Below are 14262 nucleotides of genomic sequence, written 5' to 3' on the forward strand. Positions count from 1 at the left end.
ATGTGCATGTTATGAACTCGCTGATATTTGTGGCGTCCGTCATCATGTTGGCATGAGTAACTGACGTCTGCATTTTATTTGTTCGATTGTCTGAATTGTCTGATTGGTTTCTTTTAGGTCTTCGAATGGGCTTGGGATTGTACAGCCAATGCAGAGGGTCGCCGAGAATATAGATACGGATGACATACCATTGAGGTACACTGCTTGTTCCATTCTGAAGACATGTTCTTAAACATACTCCTTCTCTTCTACATAATGCTCATCTGTTCTCCCGACGTTTCATTGTTTTTGTCGCCCACATGCTGTTTACCTGATGCATTGTTTGCCATGAAACATGTGTTCTATTACGCTTATGTATCAAGCGCTTTTTATGTGTATTAGTGGACCATGCTTCCGTGTCCCTTCACGCTCGTACCATTATCCATCGATCCTTCAATTGTTCCATCACTTCAGGCGCAACAGATCCGTCCGTAGGGAGAAGCGTGCTCGGCGGAGAAGGCAAATGATCATGGCTGACTCTAGTGAGGAGTCTGATAGATGAGGGAGTATCAATAGCGATACTATTCTACTACAAGGAGTAATTTACCTACTCGTGGGAAGCACACCCACACCTGCATCCTACAAATTCGACTCCTGTGACGTGTCTTATCGATGAGTGGGGGACCTAATTGCGTGGTTGTATTGGGACAAAGGTCTGTTTACCCTCTTCGGGGTACATTTATATCCATCGACCGTCCTGATATAAGAATCACAGTCGACCACACTGTCATCGTAAAACATTAACAGTTGAACACCCACTTACGGGTAAAATATACATTGTCAAAGTATGCAATTCAAGAAGGGAGCCTGGCGTACGGGATAAAAATAGTGCGGTATCTTCACAAGTCAGGGAGTTAAGTATGAACTTACAGATGATTAGCTCGCGCCATCTAAAATAAAGAGCCACTCTGAATGGCTGTCTTTCGAGTGTGTGCCAACAACGTTGTCATATTTAAAAAAAAAGGGTGATAGTCACCGACTTGCGGGCTTTGAGTCGCATACCCAGATATCCGTCTCAAATGACGAGTCTATCGAACGTGGGAGTGTGAAAGGTGGTATCGTCACGACGTGATACGGATACCTATTAATATGTAATTTGCTACCTGAATCAACAACTCGATAGCAGTGTATGATAGACAGGACGGCCAATGGCGGTATCCTTATAGTCGAAGGGACAGATAAATACTAACCTAGAAGGGTAATGGACACACATTCTATAATATATACATCTCAAATATTGAGAGTCTGATCATTTTTAAAAAGATTGTCATTGGCAGTGACATAGTACAAGCAATTAAGCAGTAAACAAAAGCCGCAGCCACATGTTATCTACGAAGAAAGGACAGCATACAATGTCAAGATGGTCCGCTTTATCTTGTATGATATATCACTCTGAAACATTAAAACAGGATTCGAGTTCCAAAGTTGAGCATTAGCATAAAGGCATATTAATGCCACGACACGACAAAATGTGTCACTGATTGCTCGTCACGACAGTCCCACCTCAGGGTGTAGTGATAACAGTTCACTACAGCCGAGCAAAGGAGATTGTCTTGATTGTAGGCTAGAAAGGCGAAATTATTTGACGGCCGATGTACAAGAAGTGGCACTGTCCTTGTGCAAAACCGAAAATACGAAGCACCGTCGAGTGTCGACGCAGCCGTCACTTGTTGTTATTGCCTTCCAATTAAGTAATGGCGGCTATGATACATTTGCAATCTAAAAAGTAGATTGTAGACGTCATAGTTAAAAACGTCATCAACTGAATTTTCATTCGAAGTTAGACTGATCTGGCCACTGATGAGGTATTTGTATATGCACATAATCTATTGGTTTGTCGTTTCAAAAAAAAAAATCACAGGACACTCCGACATAGGAGTCAGAATTCAGAAGTCACAAAGCCACTAAGACTGGGGAGTGGGGACAAGAAGATAAAAAAATAATGCATTTGCAATTGCTTGAAACCGGCATTGAGATTCAGGTATACACACTGATACCACTGAAAGACTCTGTAAGAAATGAAAACGAGTTACAAGATGTGACTTTAACCGTATATAAGCGCCTCGAGCAATAGAATATATAGTCAATTCAACCTCATACATACATACCTATTTACCCTTCAACTGTCATGAACATGAAACCCACCACCATTGCCGTACTTGCCTTGCAAGCCGTGACATGCGCTGTCGCAACTTCGACCACTGGCAGCAATAATATCCGTCCAACATCTGAACCCAAGTATAACATGTCCGAATTCGATAACTACAAAGGCTACGCATGCAGAGGTCCACACGGCAGTCACGACGACAAAGATCACTACTATGAAAGAATTCAAGCTTCCGCCAAGGAGTGCCGACAAGCATGCGAGCGCCAGGATTGGTGCACCGGCTACGAGACTGGCAAGAACAATCACTGTGAGCTGTGGGAGAATGAGATTGGTACTGATCTCGAGCGTAAACACGGTTTATCATGCTACGTTAAAGAGATAGTTGAGCCTGAATATGACTACGATGAGGAATTGAGGTACGGATGTCGGGGACTTCAAGGAGAGCATGATAACAAAGACTACTACTACGAATTTAATCGACTATCTGCCTCTGAGTGCCGATATCGGTGCGACCAGTACGATTGGTGCACTGGATACGAAACCGGGAAAAACAATCACTGTGAGCTATGGAAGGAGAATATCGGTGACCACCTCAAGAAGACGAGAGGTTTAACGTGCCACATCAAAGATACAGACACAAATGTTGATCCGTGCGAGGCTGGAAAGGTCAAATCTATATCTGGTTCCAAAGCTATCGACGTTACTTTTGAAAACCAATTGAAGAGACCTGTTCATGTCTCCTGGATCGATTATGAATATGCAGCGGTTGATTACAACACCCTGAGCTTTCGTGACTCGTACACTCAATCGACTTACGAATCCCACCCTTGGTTGTTGTCAGACAATAAAGGCCAGATCGTGCTAGAAGATTTCATCGTGGGTCACAACTCATGCGCAGAAAACAGGCGGTCAAGATCTGGTGCTCAAAAATCCAAGTTCTCCGTTTACAACTCAGGGTCGCATATTATGGAGCTTTACTGGTTGAACTACGATGGTGAAAGCACTTACTACGGAAGCATTGCTTCTAAGCAGACCTTCAATATGAATACGTATGCCACCCACCCGTGGTACATTACTATCAAAGGAAAGATTGTTGTTCAGTGGACTGCAACTGCCTCCGACCTACAGCTAACTACTGATGGCAAAGGGGAGTACAAAGTTGTTATTCCATAAAAAAACACATTTCATTTATTATAAGCATTGGTTTCATGTAGATTCTATACAACTACTGAATTGTATGCAAGAGGCAGATTAATTATCAGCAACCATCATAAAATATTGTCGACTGACAGCTAAGAGAAGTACGTAATTGTTATTCAATAAATATCCACATTTCATTTGTATGAAGTATTGAAGTATTTGGCATTGTTCTGATACTATTCAAACACGGGTACTGTACGCACACCTATACTCACCAACATGCCACCATTGGAATGGCATTTCCAACCTCCCGAGACATGCAACCGTTACTCCGGAACATAGCGAATGAATCCGGGGTACATAATAGCTCAACAATGATCGGCATAGCATCCACAAAATGCACGAGTATTATGGTCAAATTGTAAAACCATCAGATAGAGCCATGTATTCGAGTTGCAGAATGTATCAACAGCCAATATTCCCCACGAGCCACACAAGTCTCTACTAAATGTTTAATGTTGAAAAATAACCCTTTGCATTTTGTTGTTGACAAGTTTCCATGTACATATATATACATATCTACTTCCACTTTTGCTTGAGCTTCTTCTCGCGCGCAAAGTACTCGGTGATACCAGCAGCCACGGTGATTCCAATCAGACAAGCCAGAAGGAAGGGCCGGTTGAACTCCTCTCCCAGCTATGGATGGAAAATGTTTTGATCGATTAGTGCGAAAATGAGTCGGAAATACGTACTGGACAAAGATCCATCTATGGTTAGAACATACATATTTCAAAGTAGAAACCGATAATTGTTCCAAACTTGCCTTACCAATTAAATTGGCTTGATTGACAAAATTGGGGCCAACAAATATTTTAATAGGATAAGTATCGTTATCTTTCTAAAAATAAACACCTGGTGTAGCTTTAAGGGCGGTTGATAAGGTTTGGCGACATAGCACACGCACTCCGCCACACACAATCGTCCTAAGACAAATTCACACACGGCAGGCACCAAATATATCAACATAGAATATGTACCGAACAGACATATCACGCCTATTTGCACACAGGCTAGTGGTCCAGGAGGATCAGATCAAAGAGAGAATTCGAGCATGGCCAATACCTGGGAGAGCTCCATTCGTCGGTGGCCATGCTGCAGGCGTAGCACGAGTATAGCATGTACATCGCATGCACATAGCATGCACGTGCATACATCACAAGATATAAGAAGACACTCACAGATACATCCGAGCCCAAGATATAGATAGAGTATACCATACATACACACATATATGACCCGACATATACCTGGTCGAAGGAGCCGGCAGGGGTGATGCTGCAGCTAAACATATCCAACCCGTGCGCAAACACCACGGCCCTACTCTCCAGCAGAGTGGACGCTGACCGCACCGCCGTAAAGCGATGGATGCGGTGGTAGTAGTTGAGCAGGTTAATGGGCAGCATGGGGATCAGAGGGGTGTATGGCGTTAGACCCAGCACAGGCTTGGCGTCCTTACCTACGGGACGGCGAGGGTCCAGGAGCTTCTCGGAGAGAGACAGCAGACCGCCTGTGCGCAAGCCAAACAGGATGGTGTTGGAGGCCAGGCCCTGGGCGGTGGAGAGGGGGAGATGGAATTGGCCAATTGTGTTCTATTTATATATCGCTAGCCGGTTGGAAAACAAAGGGTAGAGTTAAAGGCAAGAGATTGGAATAGTTGGCTGTGTTCTATTTTTAGATCACGCTTTATTGGTAATGTTAGATGGTACACCAATCGATAACGAATCACTAAAGATAGGGTAGTAAGGTAAGCAACCTACAGACACACCCACAAAACACAAAACACACGTATACATATAAACAGATACACAGAGGGGTGCATGCAATCTACACAAGTACAACTCGCATAATTGTATAGATATGTGTACCTGTGCGGTCTGTGCTACGGCCAGAGTATCGACTGTTGCACCTAGCACCATAGCCTGTCTGATAGCAATGGGCTGAGTGGACTTGGACGACTCAAACTCTTGGCGTGAGTCAGGATTGGAAGACTCAAACAGCGACATGCTCACCACTTCCGTGCGTTGTTCCTGAGGGTAGTATGACGGGTGGTGTGAGAAAATAAACCATGAGTATGGCATATAAAAATATACATATACATATATACACACAAACATACACAATCATATATATATATATAGGTATATATTGATACATACACACACGTACATATATAGAAACAAATACACACAGACACACAAAAGAAAAACAAATTCCCATACTCGCACACACACACACTCGCGCGCGCACAGACACAGACACTATATATATATATATATAAATAATATAAACATATATATGTATGAATATAAATATATATATATATACACGACCACACACACACACACACATACACACACATATATATAAATATGTATTTATATATTACAAGTGCATGTTTATACATGAGGTGGCAGGTGCATAAATGATAGCGTCTAGTGGTATTGATCGTTGTGAAAGGATTGGAAGACTCGGACTAAACAGATCCGGAGTCCATATAGCGTTCTTGAGAGTGGATTCAATTAGATGCAATAATGATGTACAAGAAACTACATACACAATCCGAATACAGGAGGCCCATTGTTAAAAAGGATTATAAATATCAGCTAGATAGTAAACTAAATACTTCCCCTGCGTTGTTTAAGCTACTGGTACAAATATGCATATAAATGCTATTGAAACAGATAGAACCATTCGACTCGCATAAATGATACTACGCACATACAAATTATTTAAACATACCACTCCATCGTAAAGGTTGTCGCACATAGCTGAATCACAACATAAGTTGCAGCTATTTAGAGATATAACACTTGAGTGTACATTTATCGCTACAACCATATACATCATGAAGACGCTGTGTCTGCAGCTACCTGAATGTTCTGATATGTGTAGACCACATTGTTGACCCACTGCACGACATGAACAGGCTCGGCGGCGTCTCTGTGCGTCAGACGTTGAATCACATTTCCGGTCACCGTGTCCAAGAGCAGTATGGTTAGCAACCCTGTGTCGTACGAGTCGGATATTGTTTGTTCGAGTTGTCGTGTATTGTATGTCATTCATATAGGCTGTTCACATACACGCACACGGGGATATGCACAGGTACGTACATGCACCTGCGTGGCAACAGTCGCACACACATACATGCTCTATGCACGTGGATGTGCACACATGGGCACAAACACACACATAGACACACAAGACCGCCCGCTCAAACGCCCGCACGCGTGAGATCGATACACCCAGTAGCTAAGTGCCTTTGTGTTGATATGTTGAGGCAGGGATATGTAATTGCCAGTATGTTCATCCTGATGCACTGACTGCCTCTACACACACACACACACACACCACATACCACATAATCATATATATACATACATCATATAAATATATATATGTATATAAATATATATATGTATATAAATATATATATGTATATAAATATATATGTATATAAACACACATACACATACACATACACATATACATATATATATATATGTATATAAACACACATACACATACACCTACACACACACACATATATATACATATACATATACAAATACAAATACATTCACATATACATAAATACATACATAAACATATACATACACACATATATATATATATATATATATATATGTGTGTGTTCGTATTCTGCATGAATTTCAAACTCATACCGGTGTTCGACAGTGTGGCCATAGCCATCTGGTTCTTGTTCAGGTACTTGTACAACAGTTTCTCCTGGGCGTCTCCAATCATCTGGAATTGCAAGGGATTTTTTTCTGCAAACACAATCCCGAATGCCCACGAAAATATTAGAAACTGGGTCGCACGGGTTCACGACAGGCGAAATATTGTGTACTTATAAACAGGCCCAACACTTTTCTAAGTCATAAAACATACACACACAACGCCGCACAAGCTCCGCTCAAAAGCCTTGACAGAGTAAGATAGCCATCGAGATGTATATGAGTAATCATGCTGTGCACCGCCTCACCGTAGTGCTCACAAAGGGCGATTGATGGTATGATTGTATAACTTAAGCTGGCTAGAGATCCAGGTATATTTGCCCCACAGATACTACGAATTGGTTAAAGCAACGAATCAGGTTGGTTATGGAATATACAATGAACAAACGACTACTAAAACTTGCACTACAAAACACCCAGAGCATGACGTCAGCATCTATGGCAAAGGACAGTGTAGGGCGAAAGATATGCGCAGCGCTGGATGGGTCAGGCTATCAAGCAAGCTGTGATGTTACAGACGAAGTACTATGATATGACACTCGTACACAACGGGTGCAGTACTTGCCACACACTGAATACAAAGCAAAGACAAAGGCAAGCAAAAGAAGACCATCACCATTGCAAATACTCGATAAATACTTACACAGATCAATAAATGCATGTATACACCCACCCACTTACACTAAGCACACACATACACACACTTACGTTTAGTGCAAAATCGCTTGAACGCATACACAATTATACACACCATATTGCGGCTTGCGGCTGACTGCGACGATGGTATCAGTCTCGGTGTTGATTCCTACACTCCATGACTGGCGCCCGTACAGCTGCGAGGAGCACAGGATACGCATTAGTCACTAGGTCATGGACTCGCGCTAGAAGAGTACACAAGCCATAGGTTTGTGGTACTATTTTTAATAAAATGAACGGAAGGTACATATCACCACTCGTTTGGTGTACAAATATACGAAAATATGAATAGTTATATCAAGTGTGCTGCAAACATTGCATGGGGTTGTATATCAACCTCAGGAGATTATCTGCCAGCTAAATGAAGGACATATGTGCAGACAAGCCCTACACATCATGCGTGTGCACATGCATGGAGAAGCCGCTATCTTAGAGTATTCGCACAAGATAAATATAGCTCGAGCTGAGCGCACACTAAAAGTATAGTATAACCTATTAGAGACAGGACGGGTAAATACACGAGACAAGGAACAACCTCGTACATGACGATTAGAATGACTATATTCACACTGCGTTTATATATATATATATATATTATACATATATATATATGCATATACATACATACATACATATTCATATACATAATACATATATACATAGCATACTCATCTAGTACAACCTAACAAATACAAAAAGGCTATACCTTCGAGTCCTTAGATATAACTTCATAGCCCTGTGCAAGTCCATTGTTCATATCCACAGAGTGCAGGAAAAGATTGGGAATCATCTGCTGCACTGTGCTGTGGGCGTCGGCCGTAGCGGGAAGCACGTGCACGCTGTCATCATCACTCAGCAGCAGAATGGGCCGGGCAAAGGAGTGATCTGCATTGTGTGTGAACAAGTATCATGCTATAAGTATGGATATATTATACGGCTATGCGTAGTGGTAAGTATATATGCTATAGTACTTTAGTGCACAGATGTAAACATTTCAGTGCGCTATCTTGATAAATAGGCGAAAAAAGCCGTTATCATTCAAAAGAAGAATGTCTTGATATCATGTGTATATGGGACAACATACTAGTGTGTAGAAGTATACAATAGTGCACATAACTATGTATTAATGTACATAACTATATAACTATATATATAAATAATATACGTGCACACATGCAACTATGCTCTTATACCGTGAATGACGCATATATGAACATATATTCCAAAAACAGATATACATGGGCACTTACCGTGGTGACCTAGACTGGAGATCAGCACAATATTGGAGGGTAGGCCTTGAGCCTGTTCCGCTTTGCCCGTGATGGGATTGAATGTCCACGCCACAAACTCACCCGATTGCTGAGACCTGTATATGATGAATGAGGGACAGACCAGAGAGCGAACATTTTTATATCTATATTTATATCAGTATACATAAACTTAAATATAAATTTATTTAAAATAAATTTATATAAATATATAAATATGCATATACATAATATATATATACCAACACGAATACACACACATAAACCTGCACACATGTCAACGCACACACATACGTTCCAAAGGCGTACACGGTAGGCTCGTGTGGGAAGTGCGCCGCACTGCGCGACACAATCAACGGCGTCTCCTCTCTCGGCGCAAACTCCTCACTATCTAACCCCACGCCATAGACCACACGTCCGCTGTTCGAGTGCAGGCCCACTATCTTTCCGTTAGCGCACATGCATACGATGACCTTGTGCATGCCAAAGGCATCGGTTGTCATGGTTTCCTTACTGCTGGCCGAGTTGGTGAAGCCCATCCACGCGAAGAACTCCGAGCTGAAGAGATTGTTGGGGGTAGTCATGGACGTGGTTGAGATTGGGTCGATAAAGATGCTTGAAGTGTGTAGATGGGTTTATGCAACACACTTGTGTGGGGGTGGTTATGAACGTGGTTGGGATTGTGTTGGTCAATGCTCGAAGTGTCGCGGTCTATAGATGAAACTCGCACACACACACACTCAGAGAGTATACTTTGTTACATCTGTTTATGACTCATATACACGCTCAAAGAATACACACTGTGCCTGTATATGTACACTACCGCACCCTTACGACGCTCTGAATGCACATCTGATTGCTCGCCAGCATTGTTTGTTCCACGCCAATAGCGTGGTACTAATCGCCACCAATTGATCATTCGACGACCACACATTGAACTCACAGGTGCTTCTCCGGACACTAACACACAGACATCCACTCTCGGTAGGTGCACACCGCAAACTATCGTCCATCATTCAAAATATTCAAGGCACACACCCCCCCAAAAAAAACCAACATACATGTATTTATACACACACACACACACAAACTTACGGTGATTTGATTGCCCAAGTGACGAACCGCCGGAACTGCTTAGCCTGGGTCACCAATCTGGTACTAATGGCTACCAAGAAATTGCGAGAAGACTCCACATTGAACTCCTCCGTCAGCAGTTCGATCTGGTCTCTATCCGCCGGCAGAGCCAGTACAAGTGCCTGTACAGTCTGTGCCAAAGCTTCCTCACGCACGGCTTTGAGAGCCCCGTGGGCGATGAAGATGGTCGCGGAATCGGACAGCACGACCACTAGCGTGTCCTGATTGTGGGCAAATACCTGTGCGGGAAGTAAGCCAGTGGCTATAGTGAGCTGTTGTGTATTGGGTATGCGAAGAGAGTGTACTGAGAACATGGAATATTGTATATGTGCATGGTGTGTGTGTTGCGCAGGTGGCGGCTTTAGAGGAGTGTGCAGAGTGCGATATGCAGATAGTCGAAAAACCGGATAGCACGAGTACTAGCGTGTCATGGTTGTGCGCGACCGCATGTGTGTGAGGTATATTAATGACTGGTTGATTTGATGTACTATATGTTCAATGCGAGACGCACGATTACATGCAACATCAAACTAGCAAACAGGCTCATGACGAGTGATTGAAGCTACTTTCAGGCCACTCAGAGACAGTAAGCGAGTCATGAGCAAGATAGTGGTATGGCGACGCTATAGGGTACGCACACAGAAGACCGCAAAGAGAAAGCACACGGGCGTAAGCTTAGGGATATACGACGACTGGACCAGAAATATGAGAGGACGATACCACATTCGCGTATAGTCCGAAGAAAAGACAAATAAATAAATAAAAAAACCAGCAAAGAAAAGCTCCGCTGACATAGGAAAATTATAACTTCAACATATCGTCTGAAAATAAACAGACATGCCTATCACACTCTTCGTCCCCTAATAGGCAGAATGTTAGAAATCTGTGGCTATCATTGCTCCTATCGTTTCATAAATCTCTTTTCTATCATTTCATATATCTCTATATCTATAGTCTAATAAATAAAGCGAACATCTTGTTCTCGCCAGCCGCATATGAAATCGAAGCAGACGTGATATTAAAGCGACCATAAATATGCTACAAAAGAATACAAGTGATATCCAAATAACCATATCTCACTGATCGCTGAAACAACCAAAATATAATGCCTTTTCAATCGGTAATAGTCTAATTGGTACAATGACCCGTGTGGATATACTGATCTGCGCTTCATTGGAATATGTATCGAGCGATACTAATCCCAACTAAGAAGGCAAGCAGGCATATCTATTCACAGATGTGTCAGAAATCACTTATAGACAAACGTACGCACGTGGCTGCATGTGCGTAACTGTATGATATTATACGCATGTACGTATACACACCCAACTATATCCACACAACTCGATACAATTCACTACAAAACCCCCACGAAGACAGCGCCTTCTGCACGCTCATAGACCACTCTGCACCACAAAAACCCAACCCAACCCAACACCATACCACATAACAAGCCCCAACCCAACACAACACCACACCAAATCATACAACAAAGCACAACACAACACAACACCACACCACACACCCTGTCGATCTCTCCATACACAGACGTCTCCGGAAGGATCACACTGGCGGCCTGTGGTGCGGCACTGCCACTCTCCTCCGCAAACACAAGGCTTTCCACCACCTTGCCCGAGGTTAGCGTCGCACACACATTGCCGTCACAGTACACATCAGTGGTATCGAACTTTTTCACAATCTGCGCCTTGGATGTGCTGGTGAGGCGGAACACAGCGGAGGTGGTCTCGGTGTTCAGCAGCAGCAGGTCAGAGCCGGCAAGGCTGATGGAGGTGTAGTTGCCTGCTTTGTCCTGAAGAGTGGGAGTACGAAAGTGTTTGGTGCGTGTATGAGATATACGTATAAAGCACCTGGGCGTGTGAATGTGTATACGTATAAAGCACCTGGGCGTGTGAATGTGTATACGTATAAAGCACCTGGGCGTGTGAATGTGTATACGTATAAACACCTGGGCGTGTGAATGTGTATTTGTATAAAGCACCTGGGCGTGTGAATGTGTATTCGTATAAAGCACCTGGGTGTGTGAATGTGTATACGTATAAAGCATCTGGGCGTGTGAATGTGAGGTATGTATGGACACATGCCTAACAATCACGCACTACAACTCTTTCGCTCCAGCACCGTCATACTGCGGCATGCACACCACTTTAAACTGCGGCGGGGTCCACTCCAACACCCGCATGCGCTTTCGGTGCTACCCTGTTACGTATAACTCCATAAGGCATCTCCGCTAGCCTATCACTGTATGCTATGATTATATCATATTGCTGACGATCACGATCCCACGGCAACAAACAGCCACTACTCAACTACCATACCCAAACGTATAAATGTTTAGATACAAAGCCACTATAACAAGCAGACATGAACATAACCCCCACCTTCTCGTCCAGAACATTCACAGTCTGGCAGTGGCACGAGCACACGATCTTAATTATTGATAGCACTAACGAAAAGATCCATTTTTGATATCTCTATATACACAAGCACCTAAATTACATCTCGTGTATCCAAGCCAACAAGCAGCTCAATACCTACCACCTGATGCCTCTAGCGTCTATCCTCTCTCCATATCCAAACAATGCGTCGCACTTTATACTAATTTGCTTGTTTACAACAAAATCCATCCATCCATCCATCCATCCATACATACACACACACACACACACATGTATATATATGTATATATATATATAAAGCCTGCAACCAGAGCGATACCAACCTTCTCATTGAAGACCTCCACAGTAGTGACCTTGCCGCTGGCAATTTCACCCGCACACACCGCAGCCCCCCCACACAGTGTCACAAAGGTGTTGCCTCCATTGACCACCACATGCTCGTACGTGTGCGCCTGTGTCGACAGCTTGACCACAGCATCGCGTGCCGTGCCCGCGCCATTAACACTGTAAACGTGCACGTCTGAGCTGCCTTGCAGCGTGAACAGGTTGATACCATCGCCCTTGGCGTTGCTGAAGATTTCCTGGGTGTCCTGGGGTGGCGTGATGGTGTCCACAACGTCGCCAAAGCCATTGTACTGTGTGAGGCTGTCCTTGACTAGAACGTGCAGATTGCCATCTTGCGTGAAGGCAGCGCTCACCTGGATGTGTGGAGATGGGAGTTAGCGGTATGTGCGTGTGTGTACGTATGGTGCTCGTGGATGGCAGGATACTCCAAAATGAACACGCGCATAGACATGCATGGTCAGTAACCTAAACTCATTTGAAACACGCACGGACAGGCAGACAGTGACAGTAACACAGACATACTCACGTACACAGATCATATATCAATGCGGACGTATACACTCTAAGACAGGTGTTCGTATAGACACGCACAAAATTTGATGGCGGGAACCAGTATCAAGCCGTTCTTTAGTTGAATTAGTCACAGCCAATCGAATTCATCGCGTCTGCGCTAAAGTCGTTAGCGGAGACGAATTGGGGATTAGATTTCTGAGAAACAATTTAAAAAATAGGGATACAGATGTGTGTACATATATACATGTATTGATATTTTGGTCAGGCTTGATCGCAGCCGAAGAAGCAGTCCGAATACAGACGTCTTTGAACAATGCCGATTGCATTGCACAGTACGAGCTTTTCACTATATAAAATAAATTTATACATGAAATCGCACCATGAAGAACAATACGACAAATAGATTATATATATAAAAGCATACATACATACATCCATACATATACATAAATTCTGAGGAACACAAATTTTTAAACGACGATGCATCAATGCAAATCAGCGTACAGGCATTATTGTAGATCTACGACTACATGTATAAATACATACCTATATATATACATACATATATATATACGTATATATATATACATATATATATATGTATATATATATACTTATATATATAAGCATATATAGATATACATACATATACATATACACATATATATACATACATACACACATATATATATATATATACTATACACATACATTCATACATACACATATACACATATACATATATATATATACATATATATATATACTACACACATACTTTCATACAT

At 42.6% G+C, this 14262-nt stretch overlaps 3 protein-coding genes across 3 annotated transcripts in view; 2 read left to right on the forward strand and 1 right to left on the reverse strand.

Annotated features, from left to right (window-relative positions):
- The window catches only part of SARC_03209 (hypothetical protein), a 1935-nt gene extending 968 nt beyond the window's left edge, over nt 1-967 (forward strand). The window contains exons 2-3 of the mRNA XM_014302993.1: nt 118-195; nt 454-967. Coding sequence (XP_014158468.1) covers nt 118-195; nt 454-541 — 166 coding nt within the window. The 3' untranslated portion in view covers nt 542-967. The remainder of the gene's footprint in view (nt 1-117; nt 196-453) is intronic.
- Nucleotides 968-2284: 1317 nt separating this feature from the next.
- Nucleotides 2285-3319, forward strand: SARC_03210 (hypothetical protein; the record flags this gene model as incomplete). Its single annotated transcript, XM_014302994.1, has 1 exon — nt 2285-3319. The coding sequence occupies one exon, from the start codon at nt 2285-2287 to the stop codon at nt 3317-3319; it is 1035 nt and encodes a 344-aa protein (XP_014158469.1).
- A 383-nt stretch (nt 3320-3702) lies between these two features.
- Nucleotides 3703-9649, reverse strand: SARC_03211 (hypothetical protein; the record flags this gene model as incomplete). Its single annotated transcript, XM_014302995.1, has 9 exons — nt 3703-3982; nt 4594-4893; nt 5212-5373; nt 6217-6350; nt 7030-7134; nt 7853-7934; nt 8504-8682; nt 9048-9163; nt 9360-9649. The coding sequence occupies 9 exons, from the start codon at nt 9647-9649 to the stop codon at nt 3866-3868; spliced, it is 1485 nt and encodes a 494-aa protein (XP_014158470.1). The 3' UTR covers nt 3703-3865.
- Nucleotides 9650-14262: the final 4613 nt, after the last annotated feature.

The sequence above is a fragment of the Sphaeroforma arctica genome, assembly GCF_001186125.1.
Source record: "Sphaeroforma arctica JP610 unplaced genomic scaffold supercont1.159, whole genome shotgun sequence".
NCBI classification, from domain to species: domain Eukaryota; class Ichthyosporea; order Ichthyophonida; genus Sphaeroforma; species Sphaeroforma arctica.